Source organism: Chenopodium album, chromosome 14 (assembly GCF_948465745.1).
Source record: "Chenopodium album chromosome 14, dcCheAlbu1.1, whole genome shotgun sequence".
NCBI classification, from domain to species: domain Eukaryota; kingdom Viridiplantae; phylum Streptophyta; class Magnoliopsida; order Caryophyllales; family Amaranthaceae; genus Chenopodium; species Chenopodium album.
The window spans coordinates 54568643-54589114 of NC_137847.1; the positions used below are offsets into that span (position 1 = coordinate 54568643).

The following is a 20472-nucleotide window of genomic DNA, read 5'->3' on the forward strand; positions in this document are numbered from 1 at the left end:
ATTTAGCTATTCAAATTGTCAAATAGTAATTTTTGTGCACTCTCTTTTATAGAAAAATGAAGAACAATAAACAGACTTGCTTGAATTTTCCACAGTCGCCTAATGCTTCGCCAACAGGTTGCCTACTACTCAGGCGGGTGTTAACATTGCAAGTCACCTACTGCTCCGACGGGTGTTAATGTCTGCTCTAAGATCATCCCTCTTTAGGGTTTCAAGTTACTCGTCATCTATGTTTTGTGAATCTCAAATTGCCTAATTTTCACTAAGTGTGAATTGAACACAAACTGCCATTTGTGGCAATCGACAAGTAAACTTTAATTTACAAGAACGTCATTTCAAATGTTTACTAAATTTAACATTATATTGATGAAATTCTTAAAACACTCCTATTTTTAACTACAAAATGACGTAAATACCTTGTGATATTTTAAGGTATTTTATCAAGTTTACCACGAGAAAAACTTGAATTTCTTAAAAAAATTTTTTTTTTTTGCATAATTTCCCTATTTTAATAATTCACATACTTTCCTTAACCTCCAACTTCCACGTTCTAATACTTGTATCATTTCTCTTTACAAGTACATAATATATCCCGATTCCCGAACATTGCTAACACACACCCACCTTAGTACTTGGTATTACTGTACTAGATTATACTCCTCCGTTAAAGGGTAGTATGAATAATGACGAATGATAGATATTTGGGCTCCGGCTGCTGCTCCACTAATAAAAGATGTCTAGTGTGGACTGGTTAGAAAAAGAGGAAAAACACTCAACAAATTGGTGTACACTGTATCACTGTATTATAGTCATTAAATTGAATTGCAACTTGAAACTATAATTGTAAGTTGCAACTCAAAAAGATGAAAATCTGGAAGAAACAAGCTGTGTTAGTAAGGTTGGTAATACTAGTAACAATGATGATATCAAAAGGCGGCGAAGCTGCAATAGGAGTAAACTGGGGAACCCTATCACAGCACAGACTACCAGCAACCAAAGTGGTGGATCTGTTGAAACAGAACAAGATCTCTAAAGTGAAGCTTTTCGATGCTGACCCAGAAGCTGTTAATGCTCTTAGGGGTACCCACATTCAAGTTATGGTTGGCATTCCTAATGATTTTCTGTCTATTCTTAGCTCTTCTTCCGTTGCTGCTGATTCTTGGGTTCGCCGCAACCTTTCCGCTTATGTCTCTTCTAACCCTCCCGCCGACATCAGGTCTATCCTTTCGCTCTCTCCGTTTTTCTATTTTTTTTTTTTTTTTTTAAAGTACAAGGGCGGGAGATGAGAATCAATCCATCTCTTGGAACCGAGAGGGAAACTCTACCCATATGAGCCATCCCTCACTCTCTCTAATTGTATTTACATAAGTATTTGATTTTAGTTTGAGAAACATTTGTGTATTACCGTCTTACCATCATAATACCACTTTTGTCGGCCCTAATGATAATGGCCCTATGAGCCGCATCACCAGATTGAGCCAAACCAACTCACCCAGAATTTGTTTTAGATTTATTATGATTCATTGGAGTATTATAACCTTATGCACTTGTATATTAAAAAGATTCAAGAAAATACCCATCACCGGCAAGCAGACTTCCCACAACCGACCCGTGTTGATTAGGGTTAGGATTATTTTTAGATAATGGGAAGTAATAAGGCTATCTCTCAACCTTTTGGAGCATCTGGCGCAACCAAAAGTTGTTAGGGCATATGTAGCTGATTAGTCTGATAAAGTTTGCTTGATTAGGAATGTTAATTAAATAATATGGTGATATTTATTTACCTGATCTTTTGCATCTTGCTATATTATACTGTTTGATTATTGCCTTTCCCTGGATTGGAATGCATTTTAAATGCACAAATAAAGTATGTTCCATATACCCTTTTCCTTGTGCTCTCTGTCCTTTAACTTCATTCGCAGATTGTTACTATTAAACACCAGTAAAACATGATAGTAACTTGTGCACAATAAGTTGTAGATAATATAGGGTATGGTTGAATTTCTTAGCCGGAGTTATATAGCAAGCATAGTTAGATCACATGAGATATAAGGTCTCGTTTAAGTGGTCCTCTCATTCGAAATTCTTCACATGGTGGCTTGGTGTTAGCATCCACATTTCGATTCCATGGTCCGTGGAAAACTAGAAATCCACCCATGTAGATTCTTATCTTTGCCATCACAATTTCACAAGCAATTTGGTACCTATCAACCAAATTGGAGTCAAAACAAGCAGGTTGTCCTCTCTGATTTCTTTGTTTCGAATTCCAGTTGGGGAACGCTGTTGAATGGCCTCAGCAAAGAGCTGTAGCCTAGCCGTCAAAAGGATGAATCGTGCCCAAGTGATAGGTACAAACTTCATTGAGATTGCCTTATGGTTACATAAGATGGTGCCTGCTTGTAGAGTCAAAGAAGTTGATTTTGGTATATGGTTTTTTATTACTTGCCTTTATTAAACTCTGGCAGAAAACCATCCCCAACTACTTACCTTGATTATGTATAGGCTCTAAAACAAGAACCACTACTTTGCCTTTAGTGCCTGGGTTCTAGGGATTTCTTTGGGGGTGTTTTTTGGTCCCATTTTATGTTTATTCACCATCGACTGCTGTTATATAATATGCAAACTTCCTGTCTACAAAATAAAAACTGTCAAGCATTTACTGTTGTAGGTTGCTGCTCTAATTTCAGTTTTTAACTTCTGACTAGTTTCCTAATTGGCAGTTGGTACATTTATTTGATCCTGAGCTGAGCCTGAGTAACTTTTTGTCATGGAAATGCAAACCTCTAAATAAACATCTTACTCAATTTCAGGTATGTAGCTGTTGGGAATGAGCCCTTTCTCACTAGCTACTCTGGCCAATTTCAGTCTTTTGTCGTGCCAGCTCTACTTAACTTGCAGCAGTCATTGGTCAAAGCAAATCTTGCTGCCTCTGTCAAGCTAGTAGTTCCCTGTAATGCTGATGCCTACGAGTCAACTGTACCATCTCAAGGAGCCTTTCGCCCCGAACTCTCCCAGATTATGACTGAACTCGTTTCCTTCCTCAATTCCAATGGTTCTCCATTTGTTGTCAACATCTATCCCTTTTTAAGTCTCTATGGAAATTCAGATTTCCCCCAAGACTATGCATTTTTTGCAGGGACAAACCATCCTGTAATCGATGGACCAAATGTCTACTACAATGCCTTTGACGGTAACTATGACACGTTAGTTGCAGCACTTAACAGAATTGGGTATGGTCAGATGCCCATAGTGATTGGGGAGGTTGGTTGGCCTACAGATGGAGCCATTGGCGCAAATCTTACTGCAGCCAGGGTCTTTAACCAGGGCCTTATAAATCATGTCCTCAGCAACAAAGGAACTCCTCTCAAGCCCGGGACCCCACCTATGGACGTTTATATCTTCAGCCTTCTTGATGAAGACTCAAAGAGCACTCTCCCTGGGAACTTTGAAAGGCATTGGGGAATTTTCTCCTTTGATGGGCAAGCTAAGTATCAACTGAATCTTGGTCTAGGTGGTGGGTTATTGAAAAATGCTATGGATGTTAGGTATCTCCCAGCTAGATGGTGCATTGCAAATCCATCAAAGGATCTATCTCGTGTGTCAAACCATTTAAAACTTGCTTGTAGTGCTGCTGACTGCACCAGACTTAATTATGGTGGTTCATGCAATGGAATCGGGGTAAATGGGAATGTATCATTCGCATTCAATAGCTACTATCAGCTACAGAAACGAGATGTTCAGAGTTGTGACTTTGACGGTCTTGGTGTGGTCACTTTCTTGGATCCTTCAGTTGGACAATGTCGATTTCTTGTTGGTATCATAAACCCTTCTTCAAGTCATGGATTGCGCGGCAAATGGACAATTATCTGGACATTATTCTTTTCAGGGAGCATTGTAATTCTACTTCAGGTCAAATAAGACAAAAAAGAACAGGGTTATATTTGCTTATCTTTCTCCATGTCAGTACGTCATGATTTGGGTTTGATTGTTTGAACCAAATAATACAAAAAAATTACTCCGTAATAAAAATAAAATTTAAAAAAAATATCTGACGAGGGTAATGAAATACTTGTACAATCTTCCAGTCATAAATGATGAAATTAAAAATCAATTATTTTAGAAACAAAACAAAATTTGTACATCAGATGGAGCTAAAATTAATTTACTTTGTTAGTCATATACTACTAGTATGATTTAATGATGAAATAATAAATAAATCATTTTGAAAACAAAACTTTTTTTTTTTTAAAAATAATACGGAGTACTTGAATTATCTGAAACTAACTTGACATCTGGACCAGGTTCATGACTTCTAGTTCGAATCAATGCACCATTGGATCAGATTAACGAAATTGGAAAGTTTTGCTAATCCTATCCGCAAGAATGATTAGTGAATAATACATAAATAATCTTTTCCAAACATAACGTTTCTAACTATCATGTTAACTTTTTTTTTGGTTAGACTCGTCATAGTACATAAATAATTCTGCAGTTAGAAAGATCATATATAGTACAATAGAACAAATTTCAATTCGTGTGAGCATGTACACTCATGAACAGGAGTTACGATGATTAGCTCTCTTTAGAATGCAAAAGCGCAAAAGTTGACTCAAGGTCCCAAGTTTTTCCGACTTCCCTAGAGGGACCTTTTTCTCATTGTCTTTGGGCGATCTGCCTACGTCTTGCGCTGTGCAGGTACTCGACACATTGGGGCTCATCTGCATAAAGGGAAAGCAATTTAAACAACTTATATAACACCTTAGCCACAAAATTCACTAAGCTTATTACATCAGGACTGTTGGATTATTCATACACTATTTTGGCAATCGTTGGTGATTACCACTTTGGAGGAGGTATTAGGTGGGAATAAAGATTTATTACCACTTGGGAGGAGGTATAAGGTGGGAATAAAGATTCATTTAGCGAAAAGGACAACTTAGGGTAAACTATCATTACCATATGAATAAACCTTTGATTTTCCTGAAAAATTTACATACAAATTCAATACCATCATTTATGGAAACCTACCAAACGGGCAAACGGGACGTAAATAGTTTAAGCTTGCAAAACAACGAAGCCTTAGTCCCAAAATGATTTGAGGTCAACTAACATGAATCATCATAATAAACCATCCGCCAAAAATAGGAACATAGAAAGAAAAGTGATAGATGAAAGTGGATGAAAAACTAGAAAGAATATAGTGAGCAAAAACAGAGAGCAGTGTAAAGAGAAAACCTCAAAATATGATTTACAAATAAAATTAGATGAAAGGGACAAGCGAGTAAAAACACATAATAAGGTCGAGAAAATCTTAACATAGGATAACAATTTAAGTTTGTAAAACACAGCGAGTTTAGGTAAATTTAAAAAGAAAAAAGTATATGAATTTAAAGTTATTCCGCACTATCCAGTTCCTCAATCCCTTAAAGGCTAATATTACTCTTAATCACCCTCTCCAAGAATAATAAAGTCTTCCCCTACCCATCATGATCTTTTCATTTTGCCACTCTTCAAGTTTCCTTACTGGAGCTCACTCAATCTCAACCACCTTAAATGATTCTCCCCCCACATTATGTTCTCAATATACGTATTACTTTCTTCCTAATTATTTCATTCCTCAATCGATCCTTTCTTATATGGCTACAAATCCACCCCAACATATGCATCTCCTCCACATTCATCTTATGAATGTAATTGGTTGATAGCCAACATTTCGTACCATATAATAATGCATGCCTTATTCCCATAGCATAGAGTAGAATTTTCCCTTTAATCTATGGGGTATGCAGGATAACATAAAACCCCCATAGTAGCCTTCCACTTCAATCAACTTACTTTGATTCTATAAGCAAATTCCCTATCTTTTAATAATAGATCGTATACATAACAATTCTCCCATCTAAGGTGATTGCCCTTTAAGGAGCAAACGAGAATGCTATGTAATGTTGGGGAAATGTTATACAATGTACTAACTTGCTCTGTATAATGTCGGGCAAGTATATTATCCAACATCCCAAAATGGAAACTTTATGTTCATTTAACAAGAGTAATTTTTTTTTTTTTTTTTAATTGCTCTAAAACCTAGCACAACTACAAGAATGAAATTATTATACCATGGCCTTCAGGAGGTCTACAGGAGGCATAAGTAAAATAATAATAATTCATGGTAAAAGTAGGACACAAACCTGATGGCTGTTACTTGGATCAACATACTCTATGTAATCATAGCCTTCTAAAGATGAACACCTTCCTAAACTCTCCTTGTTAGAGCTAGCATGCGAGCAGCATTCTTCAAATGATCCACTTATTTTATCCTGAAAATGAGATCAATTCATTATAGGAAAATTTCTGAAGTAGATAAATATCATGTTGTCAAAGAAACATAAACCCAGTGATAGATAGGTCAAGAGGAGACATCTCTGCCAAAAAAATGTAAGGACGGACCAGGAACGTTCCAGAAGAAGTCATTTTTTAACTTTAAACACATTTTGACAAGCAAAAAATTTCACATAACATCAATGAGCTATATTGATGCAAGACGTATGTACTAGTGGACAGAAGCAGTCAAAACAACGGAAAATGTTATCAAGGAGGGCCTTTGGGTCTTTTTATATACAAAGAAACAAACAAGAGGTAACACAGTCAAACCGACTTAAACATGTTTGTAAGCTTAATGGACATAATAATTCTTTCATTACAGGTTCACAGACGAATCAAGTCTCGTTTATGATAGAATGAGCACAATCAAATACTACAAGACACATCACACATAGTACAGTTTACCTGGAAATACCCATCAGCAGCACATATGTCTTCATTAGACATCAAGTCCTGCATTTACCACCAGAAACATGTCAATGGTGAAACCATTTTCCACGAAGAGAAGAGTACTTTCAGATGATACATGTCTCTTCTTGCAGCCTAGGTGTTGATAAAGTCATAGCTCCTAATAAGTTTAGTTCATAGGTACAAGTTGATAAGGACGTATATCATCTACAGACCCATTGTGTGCTACGGTAAGCCCGAAAGCCAATTAATGAACAACATCCAAATAAAGGTTCAAGAATTTTACATACACTTGTGCCCAAGACTGGTACGATTTCAGAAAGAAAATCTCCGACAGACTTAGCAGTTGAAAAGCTCGGCAGAGCAGAAGATGAGCTTGCAGCATCAGTACCCGCAATATGAAGATTAGATATTATCTCATACAGCAGCTTCTAAACAAATGATAAAATACACATATATTAGTCCTAAATTAAGAAAAATATGACCATGTTCTTTTCAGAATGCACTTGAAAAGATACACCTGTTGTGTAATTACTATACAGATATGATTACAGTATACGAAAGAGGTGTCAGCTATAGAAGGAAATTTTCTATTGAAAGTAGACCACAATTGAGTCACAGCCATGACATCTACAAACTCAACATAAGGCACAAGATAGTTCACAAAATTTGTGTATGTTCTTTATCTTGCCAAAGTGCGAATAAAACCGTTTGTTCACCAGTAGTAGTCTTTTACCTCCACATTGGGGGGATTTTCAAATTCCAAAATTGTGTGCCTCATAATATTTCTTTAAATCTTTGATTAAATATTAAAAGATACCAAAACAAAGCGGTTGATTTCATGACCTGACTATGGATTAAAAAAATAAGGAAAAAAAAAAAAGAAAAACAGACAATTTTGTATATAATGTCCAAAACAAATTACCTCATCCATACCAGCATCAACTCTCAGATCCTTCAGACTATGATATTCCTGAATCTTATTGGACCAAACAGATGAAACTTGTGGAGGATGTAGGGCATCATAGAAGAATATGGAAACTGAGTCATAGTAGAACTGTGGCCTAGAAGAGTTATGATCACCATCAAATTTTATGATGTTTTTATCACCCTACATTGACACAATGACACCAGTAGCAAAAGGCAGTCATGAAGCAGCCAGTAACAGTATAACGTATAGAAACTTCAACACAAATGCATATGTATATATACCGCATACAATTTAAAGATGACATCAGAGTGGTGTGGTTGAATAAATTTATCCCCATTAGCATGTCCAAATAAGACAGGGATGAATGTTTGGCTTGCAACCTGCAGGAATCATGATCATAATAATTATTGTAGAAGAGCAAACTCAAAGAGTTACTCTTATAAATATTATTATATATACGAAGCTTTAATAACAAAATCAAGAAACATTGCTCATAAGAAAAGCCTTGAAAATGAATTGAAACGTTGACTAGGGGAAACACTACCCACAAAATTCTATTGATTTTTTTCTTTCCAAGTGCAACCACAAATTGCAAAAGGAACCATCTTCCACAATCAAATAAATTTAAAATTACAATCGCAAAATTTAAGCTATGAGGGGCCTGTCAAGTACTTTATATTGTAGCAAATTTGTAAGCAAAAAATACATAAGTGAATTTGTAAAGAGCTATATATGTATATTACAAACCTAGCCTGCCTAGTAGGAAAAATTTTCAACAAATAAATTTAGGGAGGGGAGGGAGGAAGTCCAAGGGTCCCATTTGCACTATGTTCATGTACCCCATCTATACCTATAACTAATTTCCAGAATTTCAAATTGTGCTTACAAACCTTAATATTTTTGAGGGTGTTCTGAAGTTTTAAGAATTGATACTCTTTAAATGTAGCTAAGTGGGGATTGGCCAGAAACCCTACTGCTTTAGTGGGATGGCAAGTAGAAAATTGGGCCTCTAAGTTAACTCGGAAATTTGTAGGGAAGTGATACTATTAAGCATTTCACGAAGGTTACATAGATGGAAGAAAATGTCCTTGGTGTGAGGATTACACCAATCTGACCTTGCTTGTAAAGTATACCACTATATTATCACTCTTTGTTCAATATTCCGGACCTTCCGGTGGCTATAGCAAAAAAATGTCCTTGGCGAGAAACTAATGAGGGTTTTTTTGTTAATAAACTGGAGCAGGAGAAGGAAGGATCACCTTGTTAGATGAGATTTAGTATGTCACCAAAGGCGATGGAGGTTTAGTTTTCAGATGGGTGATTTTAAAAAGCATTTCTTAGGTGGATAAAATGGGGCGTCCTCATGAACCTCATTCTTTCTAGTATAGTGTCACTAAGAGCAAGTTTTGATTACTTACTTCCCTTTTCAACCCCACTATGAGATACATATTAAGGGATGGAAATTTGTTCCATTTTTGAAAGGGCATTTGGGTAGGATTGCAGGAGAACCTCCATTCTTTGTTTATTTCCACATCTAGTCTGCCTATCTTCTCCACTAGATGCTCCGACTTTAAATTTAGATTTAGCCTTTTCTTGTAGTGATGCGTGGGATTTGTACTTCCGAAGGCCAACCGATAAATTTAGAGGAGCTCCCCTCTATGTGTGATCACAATGGAGAAAATTAGGGTATGGATTTATGGAAGGGAGATTCTTTTGGGTTTTCTACATGAAAATCCTAGTTTTGCTGCTTGAGTAAGCTCCCTGAATATCAAGCCTTAAGCAAATTTCTGTAGGACAGACAAGGTTCCTCTTGTGGATACAACCTTTAGGAGTTATGGGAAGGACAAATACGAATGCTACGCTCCAAAAACGGACTAGGGATGGCTTTGCTTTGTTGAGTTAATTATGAACCTTGCTCACATGTTTTTCTTCATTGCAAGCCGCATGTTGTCTTTTTAAGTCGGATGAGTGGGATGGTCTAGTAGAAGGTTGTGGGGTTAATTAATTATTTGATTACGTTAGTTGTTTGGGTAAGTAAAATTTGAGGAAGTGCAAAGAGATAAATGTTATACATTTGTAAATGCATAACATGGTTTTAGTTTGATTATTTTGAAAGTTAATATAGGTACCATTGAGTTGTGCAATTGTACCGTTGACAATGAAACTATAAATGGTTATATAATGGTACTAAAGAAATACTTTTAAAGCTGCATCAGTAACATTAATTGGTGAAATTGTACCATTGATATACTATGAATGGTTATGACGGTGCTAAATGGTACGCTAAATTTTGAAAAGGAAATTTTGTCAGAAACCTCCTTTTAAAAGCATTTTTTTTGTGAAAAACCTCCTTATAAAAATATTTTTGTGAGATCATACCTTAATCAAATTTTTTTTTACAAAATCATACTTTTTGACAGAAAACAGGGTCCCGTTTGCGGTTGACTACCCACGTGTATATCACGTGTTCAACGGAATACCACCCAATCTTATATTTCCCCAAATTTTCCCTCGAATTACTCTGTTCCTCTATATCGAAAAACTTTGGAGATCCTATTCGAAAAACTTTAACAATGAGAGAGGTAAATATAATACGTAGATGTATAAACTATTTCTCACATTAGTTCTACGTTTGAGATGAATAATTAGTCGTTTTCTTGATTTCATCCATGCTATGAAAGTTTTAAATTGATAAATTAACCGATTCTTGCAATTCCAAAAAGATAAGTTATCTTTAATTTTTTTAAAAAAAATGAGCCTAAAATATCTTATCAATCTTATCTTCATTGTACATATCTTATCAAGTCCTTATCAATCTTCCTATTTTAAATCAAGTTTATTTTAAATGGTAACATGCAAGTGCACTCATGGACAAACACAAGCATGCACGCATGCGCAGTTACACAAACAAGCATGCGAAACACTCTCTCTCTCACACACACGCGCACACATACACACATGCACCCACCATGAGGAGAGATCCGATGAGGAGGAGGTTAATAAATGCAAAAGTGAGAAGGGACTAATTCAATATCTGTAAGTATGTGTACGGTAAATTGATTTTTGTTAAACCTGCAAAGAATTGAGGTCTTTGATATCAAACTTTACCCTCCTTTTGATCACCCGCCGCATGTACTGCACAGCCATCTTCACCTATTCAGAAATCGCAGTCAGAACTTTGCCATTAAGTAAATCATATTCTCTACTCTTACCAGTTCATTATCACTTGCATATTCTGCTAAACACAAAAGTCAACCTTCATATTACAATACAGCAATTTTGGAGCACATTCATTGATGCATTTATTTCACAAGATTAAAATGTTTGAGTAAACAAGGAGGGTACTATACAGTGTTTGAGTTTGATGGTGTTCTTTCACATTACTTCATTTTCATTCATACACCTCGGACTCTCAAAGCCCCTTTGCCATAAGAGCTTCATTCACAGCTCGGATGGGCCTAATGCCAAGACCTCCAACATGCTTCTGGTGATTCTTCCCACTTAACCCAATAAAAACCCTAATCACAATCGTTGTTACCCAGAGAAAGTCTCATTCAATTTTTGTCTCATTCAAATTTTGTCTAGCTTTAAAGCCACACTAGCCAGGAGAGTGAAAATAGAAAGCCTACATCAGTGACTCCTTGATTATAAGAATCAATGAAGAGAAAAGTCCGAAATCAGCCTGATAAGAATCATGACAATCATCCATTGACTAACACTGAAACTTGGTCATGGAAATATGAAATAGAACCCACATTCTCCATTTCAAAAATATATAAAGTACATGAAATATACCACATACCAGGCAACACTACAAGAGCATAGTATCAAATGTAAAATAAGAAAATCCCATAAAATAAGAAAATCCCACTTAATGCCTGTATTAATAGCTGAAATCAGCATCCACTGTCAACAATTCTCTTTCAACTCCTTACTCTCATTCTCATGTCCCAATAAAAAGACGAGGGTTTTCCCTCTCACCCCCATTTTACCTGGCAGCTGAAGTGCAAAAAATGGGTGGAAAACTACAAACTTCAAGCTGTTGTGGTGGGATTGTGTTAGTCTTGTGGTAACGGTAACCCGATACGTACTGGGAGAATAAATCTGAAAGTTTAAAACAGCCCATAACTCCCCTTGGTCAATGTCAGATCGCCAACTTCAAAAACCAATGCACTATAAAAAAAAGTATCAGCTACCTTTTTTGTCTAGCCTCTAATGAGGCCAAAAATCAACAAAAATTCACCTCGTGACCTTTAAAGGACAGCTCCAGAAGAATACAATTAGATGTAAAATCAAGGGGTACTACTTTCCAAGTTCTGTCCTATTATCATTTAGAAATGCAGCTTGGAAGTGATATTTTTAAAATGCCTAAGGGGTGGTAATTCCCCCTCCCTCCACCCCTACCTCTCAAAAATTATACAAGTAGTTAGTAGATACTACAAAAACCAACGAAATGAAATAATGAAGACACAAGAAAATGAAAGGACCCTAACACTTTCATCTTAGAGCCCTATTATTCTCAACAACAAATTCCAAAACCCCTTACCTTTACTATAAGGATTTTCGATCACCTAGACTACCACCAATTTATCCTCTTCACTCAGCACACTTCATAGTCACAATATATAATCACAAATTTTCCAGCAAATCGCTCAAAGGTATTTAACTCCTAAAACAACCTTTCCCAAGGTTTACATGCTTTTGTGACACACTGATACCTAGTTTCAAGAGGTCATAATTGCTTTGCTACCCTCTGACCTCTCTTAGTTTACAAATTTACATATCTACGACTATTGTGGTCAATTGGTCATGATGGGGTCAAATGATAGTATAATTTATGGAGCTTACTAATATGAGATCCCAGTCTTCTCTAGAAAATGCTATGCTAACAGAAATATAATTGGTATAAATCTATCAAATAGCTGATGTTCCTCCAGCCAAAAACACTCTTGTATCCTAGCAAATCATATAATTATATAGCTACAACTAGTAAAATTCTTGCTCATTAAGTTTTTCCAAAATTAATAATGAAGCGCATTATTGAATCTCACCAAAGCCTGTGAAGGAGATAAAGAAAAAACAAAAAAGAAAAGACATCCCCGATGATTGAACTCAAAGGTCAGAAATACAGATGTGACAAAAAAGAAATAGGAGAATTGGGAGGATACCAATAACACTTCAGGTATAATAATGACGTCACCCAACTATATCCCATCTCCAAGATAATAAAAATTCACTGTTATTGACGATGACTTTCCTATGTTAATTCAAGAGATACTTCCCCAGCCTAGGTGTGATTATTACCTTAATTTTCATCACTGTTTTCTTTTGACAAAAAATGTAGACTACAAACCTGAATTTTAAGTAATGAAGGAGTGGTGGGGTGAATGAGATGTTGAGAGTGCGCTGGAGGGAAATTTATATCGTAAAGAAGTAGCAGTTCTTAACAGAAGCTGAAAGTTGTGGAAAAAGAATTTTTCAGAGATGACAAGTGAGAAGTGACTCTCTTTTAGGAAATTGTTAAGTTCATTAGAAACTTTGTGATGAAGAAGAAGAGTAAGCAGTTAGCACACAGACTGTGGATCTTAGGAATGAGGAAGCATAAAGGGAGAGGCAGAGTCAAGTTATAAATGATGAAGATTAAGGTGGCAAGAGAGAAGGAAGCTTCCCCAGAACTTTTCCTTGAAGGTGTGAAATGGGAGGAGGCATCAAAATTTATTGAAGAGATACAGAGTGTTTGGAGAGGTTTTAAGTGATGTTCATGCTATTTGTAAGATGTTCCCATTAGAATGGATTGAAACCATATCCTTCTGTACTAGATAGGCAGAATTGCAGTTAGAGATCGATCAGGCAACATTATGAATGGGTTCAAAACAGCTATTTGCTGTGATCTTTGCCTTATTGTGATGTGGTCAAGGATGATTTTGCTAGGAGCTTTTGTAGAATTTAATCTAACTAGGGTTACTAGGAAGAGTATGAAATCTAACTTCACTTACTAGTTTTAACTAGGGATTGATCATCTAAGACACATTCTCATCTCATCAATTTTCTTACTAGTGCATGCAAGATTGTCACGACTCTCGAATGTGTTGGCAAATCACAAAACAATATCATTGTCACGTTTTTCCGTAGAGGTGAAGGAAAATTTTGGAGGTGGCTTTGGAAGCCAATGAAGTTATGGAGAAGACACATCATGAAGTAGTTTGGAGAATTACTTTATGATAAGTTTTAAGAAGGCTTATGAAGGTAATCTTAGTTTAAGCATGGGGTTCACTCCTAGATTAAAGAATGTAATTATAATTTTTTTGATGATGGTGAATATTGCCCCCACAGAATAAATCTCTTACCCCTGAGAGCACCCTACGACACCTTTTCTTTCACTTTCTTATAGTTTATATAATTGAGAGGATCCTATGAGAGTGTTGGGGGTGTGATTAAGGTGGAAAGAGAGAAGTTATTTATCTCGTTTTTACTAATCTAACCTTATTTGAACATATGTTAACTTAAATACTTAATAGAACTAGATTTAAATTGAACTTGGTAGCCTAATCAGCCTTTATATGAACTTAATTGAACTTATTTTTCCTAAAATAGGTGGAAATAAGGAGAACGAATAGGCTTAGCATCTAAGTTTGAAATTATAAAGTTTGTACCATGGTATCAAGATCCAAATAGGCAATCCAGGTGTGAATAATCACTAGGTTATGATTATTTCCAGAAAACTAGAAGGTGGAAGAAGCTCATGAGAGTCTAGTTAATACAAGACTCCATTGTCTCCCCCTATTCTAAATTCCGGAAATTATTGCAAGTAAAAGTAACATATTAATGATTTTTTTTTTTTTTTTTTTTTTTTTTTTTTGGTGTGTGTGTGTGAAGAAGGATCAGCTTTGAGATTAAGTGTGTAGTCCATAGGCAGAAAGAAATTTGGGATTCGGGAGGTTGGCATCTACAAATATTGCTCTAGCATTTTTCTGGCACGCTGGTATCAAAAGCAAATATGGGTTTTGTTGAAATGGGAGGAATGCTCAGAGTTGTGCTAGAATGATACAAAGTACTCCCTCTGTTCCTTAAAGTTTGCTCCACTTTCCTTTTTGGGCTGTCCCCTTAAGTTTGCTCCATTCCATAAATGGCTATTGGGAGCATTACTCTACTCTCACAAACAGTTTTTTTAGTCCCACCAATTATCCCTCTCATAACTACAATCAACCAAAACTTAATAAAGTGAACATAAGTCCTTGGGGCAAAAATAAAGGGACGGAGGGAGTACATTATTGTTTGTGGTGACTTTATCATCCCAACGGTAGGGTTGGCAACAGCTTGCAAAGAAAAAGCTTGGGTGAGCAAAGACAGAATAATGCCTAACAAGAAAACTTTGAAAATAGCGCATGATATCAAGTAGTAAAATTTGGTGATCTTACAAGTCTACTACTACACCATACTTGCAAGGAAATAATACATACAGTGAATTTTGGGAGCCGAATCTTGTAAACATCAACAAGTTCCATCATAAGATCAAATAAATTAGAGAAAGCACTATCTAAAACCATCCCAGAGATTGAAGGGTCCTCTGATCCATAAAGAAGGCTGCATAAGAAACAGAACAGCAACAATAAGTTATTCAACAGCAGTAAAATCTCAAAATCGTCCTCTAATTCAAACTATTTCGTCCACAAAGTCATAATCACGTATTCATAATACTTGAAATGCTCACAGCTCACACAAGTTTCAAGTTTGTAATTTGATCTAACGGAACTCACTAAGTCACTAACAGAATATCAAGCCCCAAGTTTATTTAAATAATATATACACCATGACAAAATCCATGTAACTAATCTCTGACTAAAGAACAAACTAATCATTCAAAGGGTAAGAAATTTAAAATGAAATTGATTGTTTCATCACCACCTCCAACAATGCTTGAAAGAACATTGATAATAATGGCTCTACCAATTTTGACAAGCCTACTGGATATAATGAAAGTCGTATAAGCATATATAGGATGAAAACTTTTAAGAAAAATCTCAAAATATGAACATAATAAATAGGCAAACAATTTGTATAAAATTATACTGCAACAGAGAAAGATACAATTTATTGGATGATTGATAATTGGAGAAGAAAAGAAAAGGACGCCAGGTGCTTTGTACCTTGTAATGGCACCCATAGATCGTCCCCAAAGACCAATTTGCGACACGCGCTTGTTACTTCTTAAATAAGAGACGACAACTCTGAGGTCATCTTTCTGTCACAAATAAAAAGAGAGCGAATGAAATTGATGGTCATGCAACCATGCTTTTATAGTTACTGATTATGACAGTTATCTAGAACATAAACAAACCTCATGCCATCCCAGGCTAACATAATTACCATCAGATAAGCCTGATCCAGAGAAGTCCAGGGTAAAGACAGTAATATTTGCTGGAAGAAGTATTACAGCAGCCTCATTTGCATCTGCCCGACATCCGCTGTAGTAGTAACAAAATGGGTTTTTGGAAATTTTATGTGTAATATTAATGTATCAAAAAAACATATAAATCAAAATTCTTGACAGACCTGTTTCCGTGACAGTATACAACACACGGAAGAGCAAAATCTTCTGGGAGAAGAGATGGGACATAATGACTACACTTCAAGGTCTGGCCTCTTCCATTTTGAAGCTGCAAATTCTCATGGGGAAGCATTTTACCAAGTTTAAATGACAAAATGATGCAGCATTAACACATATGACTTCTACTAGAGAAAAAAATAAATTGAATATCAATGAGACGATTCCCATACTTGCCTCCAAATCCTCTCTTTTGTATGCTCTGCCAGCAAGTGTAAAATCCTTCTCCCATAAGTACTGATCTGGATCATACACGGCCCTATGTAATACAGAACATGTAAGAGAGCCATAGTAGTAACAGCAATAACACAACAACACTATATGATGATGACCAAAATAAAAACAACATTACTAATTCTAAAGTAAAAATTCATATTTTCAAAAATGGGAAGAAAAAAAAAAGAAAAAAAAACAAAGCAATGATATATCTTTACATAAGAGAAAGACGGGGATGAAGAATTCGCATATCAGGGGGGTGTGGGCGTGTGGCTACAGAGGAAAATTAGAGGGGGCAGAAGCCATAGAACAGTATTGTCCCTCTTACTCAAGTACATGCTCAAAGGTATGAGATTGAGGTCAAGACGGTGAGTTCGATGATGTGTGGAGTGAGCATAAAGAAGACCAGATAATTATTAGATGAGCTGCAACAGATGGGGGATGTACCCCTTCCTTTCTGTGAGGAACCCGTGAACCTATTAAACATTGGTTCTCATAATTTGGGTTTACCTCTTTGGGGCAGAAATCCTTTTGGAAACCGGTTATCAAGAGGATTTCCAAGAGAAGAGAGGGTCTACTTCTCTCAGGGTGGGATGACAATGCTGATTTAATCATGTCTGTCTAGAAATTTTCTCTATTATCTTTCACTTTTCAAAACTTTGGTAGTAAATTCAAGTAATATTAAGAGGATGCTGAGGATACAAATTGGTGTTTTACAAAGCAACAACAAAAATGTTTGTCAATGATGGCATGCTGACAAGAACATAAGCTTGATACAGGAGAAATGAACTTGGTACCTGGGAGGTCGAATTACAAAATTGATGAATTGTTCAATCATATTTGTGACAATGATGGGACACATATACTATGGGTGAGAACCATGATAAATTCTCTTAAGTGCTTCTGTAAAATCAACTGGCATGTAAAACAATGCAGACCCCAGAATGAGCCAGCTGATCAGAGCTCCCGGCAATACGATAGAACTTGGGCAGAGGAAATAGCTAACTCTTATATCATCAGCTTCAAGTTGATAAGAAAATATCCCTGAATTTGACATTGACAAATGTATCCATTAACAAAAGAAGCTTTATATCCAACTGAAAAGCTATAGAAACACGCACTGATTGAAGGAACATTATACACAAATTCCAGGTCCACAATCCCCAAATTCTCAATTTCTTATCGTGTTTTTTTTTAGGAAATAAATTCGATAATTTGAATCCTTCCACTTGGAGGGAACAACAAAGATAATACTCCCTCCGTTTCATAATATTAGTCTCATATACTATTTTAGGCGTTTCAAAAATATCTACTCATATTGAATATATTCCGTTTTTAACTTAGTCTTTATTTCCTATTTTATACATATTAAATTCTGATTGGTTAAATTAATTGATTGTTGATTAATGGTATGACTCTAAGTAAGGAATTTTCTCCCATAAATTATGCAATTATGATTAATGCTTTCCAATAAAAAAAAATCAAAAAATTTAAATAAGGCAAACTTATTTTTATGAATTGTTTTTGTACTTTAATGTTGAATTCCAAATATTCTTCTTTTCTTATTTTATATGATTGATTCCATATGGGACTATTATATAGAAATGGAGAGAGCTTAGCATAGGTGCTAAGACACCTATGTGTGAGGTTATTTCTTTTTTTTTTTTTCTTTTTTTTTTTTTTTACAAAATTAACAGCTATAATTTGAACACAAAAAGACACAAATACACCACAAAGTTTCCATAATAGCATTGTGCGACAACTTCATACCAACTCCTGCAAAACTAATTTTTAACCAACCCACCACCAACAAGGGGCAAACCCATGCCTCTTAATACATAGCAAACATTCTCTACAAAAGGTAACCTTGTCATTCATAATGCAGGAAGACATGTGGACGAGACTTACTAGCCCCTAGGCCCAACATAGAAGTTTAAGTAAAAGAACTAGTACTAATCCCACCCAATGCTAACGCCCAAACAAAAGCTTCCAAATCAAACTTGCCACCTGAAAACTAGAAATTGAAGGTGTTAGATCAAGCAATTTGGTAAAACCGGCGAGCCACTACTCACAAGTCCAACCCCATAAAACCAATAGTTGCAACAAACAATTCACAACTTCTACTATACAGAAAACTAACATAATAACATGTCAAATTGCAATAAAAAGATACAAAATCAAACAATTGAGTCCTTATTTAGTTTGATAGCTTAATAATCCAGCTATGAAACAAAATTAAATGGTGCTCACAATAATTTACAAAGCAATTTACTAATGAACTTAACAATCCACTACCTAATCCCAACAAGTAGTAACTACTTGTAAGAAACAAATCACTGGAAAACTCAACCTGGATTTCCAAACAAGATCAAAGTTTAATCTTCCAACAAATCAACCCAAATGAAGTAATCATCTAACTAATTTACCAAACCCTTAATCCGATCACAAAACTCAATTATCAAAACAAAAAATTAGAAGCTCAGAAGTAACTCAAACAAATTAGAAAATTGCAAGAAAGAGAAAAGTGAAGACTAACGCTGAAAATGGCGCACCAGAACTTAGTTGAATGCAGCTTAAATCTGGCAAAAGAGAGTGGTTTGCGGTTGTGAAAATTTCAGGGCGAGGAGGAGAGAGTCTGAGTAGTGAAATCCTATAATGCAAGTGACTAAACCCCACTCTCACACCCTTCGAGGTTAGTTAGCTCTTTGCCTCTCTCCTGTTATATCCTTCTTTCTTTAATGGAAAATTTGTCAATTATTACCGCTTATTAATGTCATTTTGAAATTACTATTACGAATTAAAAATTTGTAAATATTACCGTAAAAAAAATTTTAAAATTTATTTTACTACCAGACTTCACTTTAGATTATTTATGACGTCATTTATTCCCTTAACCCACGTTTAACCCTTAATTAAGTATTTAAATGACCCTAAAAAAAAGAAAAATAAATCCCCAACCCATGGTCACCCTAGCAAACTAACCTAACTAACCCCCCTTTCCTTTCTTTCTCTCTCATTGATCTTCCTCCTTCACCATTGCTAATGTTCCTTCAAGCTTCGTGCTCCAAAATTGACACTAATTATTCCTCTCATCTATTCTCCAATTGCTCCAGACAAATGTGTAATTCGCCTCAAACAAATTCGTTTTCAAATTTTAGGGTTTTTGCAATTTAGGGTTTATGGATTATGATTTTGGTTGATTAACATAGGGCTTTTGTATTTTTTCTTTGAATTAAGCTATCAATTAAGCATAATATGTGATTTGACAAGTTCGATAGGATAGAAATTCAAGTGTGAAGGCTTTAATTATGAAGTCTTGGACCAAAGAGAATTTAGGAAGAAGAATAAAAGGGTCAAAGTGCATAGTGTTCTTTAATGGAGGTTGAATGTAAAGGTTCAAAGTGAAGCTATGAGAGAGAAAAGATGGTTGGGTAAATTGGGTAATCTTAGGTTAGCAGGGATTTTTTTTTTATTATCGTTTTATTGCTTAACTAGGGTTAAACGTTGGTTAAGGGGGGGAAGGTGACGTCATAATTGGCCTAAAGTGAAGTCTAGTAGTAGCAGCAAATTTTTAAATTTTTTTGCGGTAGTAATTTGCAAGTTTTTTATTTCGCGGTAGTAATTGCCAAATAGGTATTAATACGCGGTAGTAATTGGCAAATTTTCCTTTTTTAAATTCTCTCTTTGGAAAATATTTAAGTTATAAATCTCCCTCTCGTAATAATCGCAATTGGCTTATACAAAGTTAGTGTATAGTGGGTATTATAAAGCTTTATAGGCTTAGATGAAGATAAAGAGAGATGATTGGATCGAAAGAAGAAAGGGATAGATATGGGGAAAAGATGAAGATGGAGAAGTTGATGTATCGGGATAAAGAGGAGATGTATGTATTAGATTGGGTTGGATTGGATGAATTAATTAAGTTAGATAATTC

At 35.5% G+C, this 20472-nt stretch overlaps 2 protein-coding genes across 6 annotated transcripts; one reads left to right on the top strand and one right to left on the bottom strand.

Moving 5' to 3' along the window:
- The first annotated feature begins 649 nt into the window (after window positions 1–649).
- On the top strand, window positions 650–4018 carry LOC145579646 (glucan endo-1,3-beta-glucosidase 5-like). The gene is made up of 2 exons (XM_081636884.1): window positions 650–1216; window positions 2811–4018. The coding sequence occupies exons 1-2, from the start codon at window positions 864–866 to the stop codon at window positions 3916–3918; spliced, it is 1461 nt and encodes a 486-aa protein (XP_081493010.1). The 5' UTR covers window positions 650–863; the 3' UTR covers window positions 3919–4018.
- Window positions 4019–4343: 325 nt separating this feature from the next.
- Window positions 4344–19365, bottom strand: LOC145579647 (uncharacterized). 5 transcript variants are annotated; one of them, XM_081636886.1, is made up of 15 exons: window positions 19075–19359; window positions 18447–18545; window positions 17336–17582; window positions 16500–16581; window positions 16271–16374; window positions 16056–16182; window positions 15865–15959; window positions 15178–15301; window positions 10790–10870; window positions 7999–8097; window positions 7712–7897; window positions 7077–7217; window positions 6784–6831; window positions 6186–6314; window positions 4344–4718 (listed from the first exon to the last, which is right to left on the bottom strand). In XM_081636886.1, exons 3-15 carry the CDS (start codon window positions 17398–17400, stop codon window positions 4551–4553), a joined length of 1449 nt encoding a protein of 482 aa, XP_081493012.1. In that variant the 5' UTR covers window positions 17401–17582; window positions 18447–18545; window positions 19075–19359; the 3' UTR covers window positions 4344–4550. The 5 variants fall into 5 exon arrangements, with proteins under 5 accessions (XP_081493012.1, XP_081493014.1, XP_081493013.1 ...); XM_081636888.1 differs by lacking the exon at window positions 18447–18545 and having other exon boundaries at window positions 16496–16581; window positions 19075–19361; XM_081636887.1 differs by lacking the exon at window positions 18447–18545 and having other exon boundaries at window positions 19091–19359.
- Between the last annotated feature and the right edge of the window lie 1107 nt (window positions 19366–20472).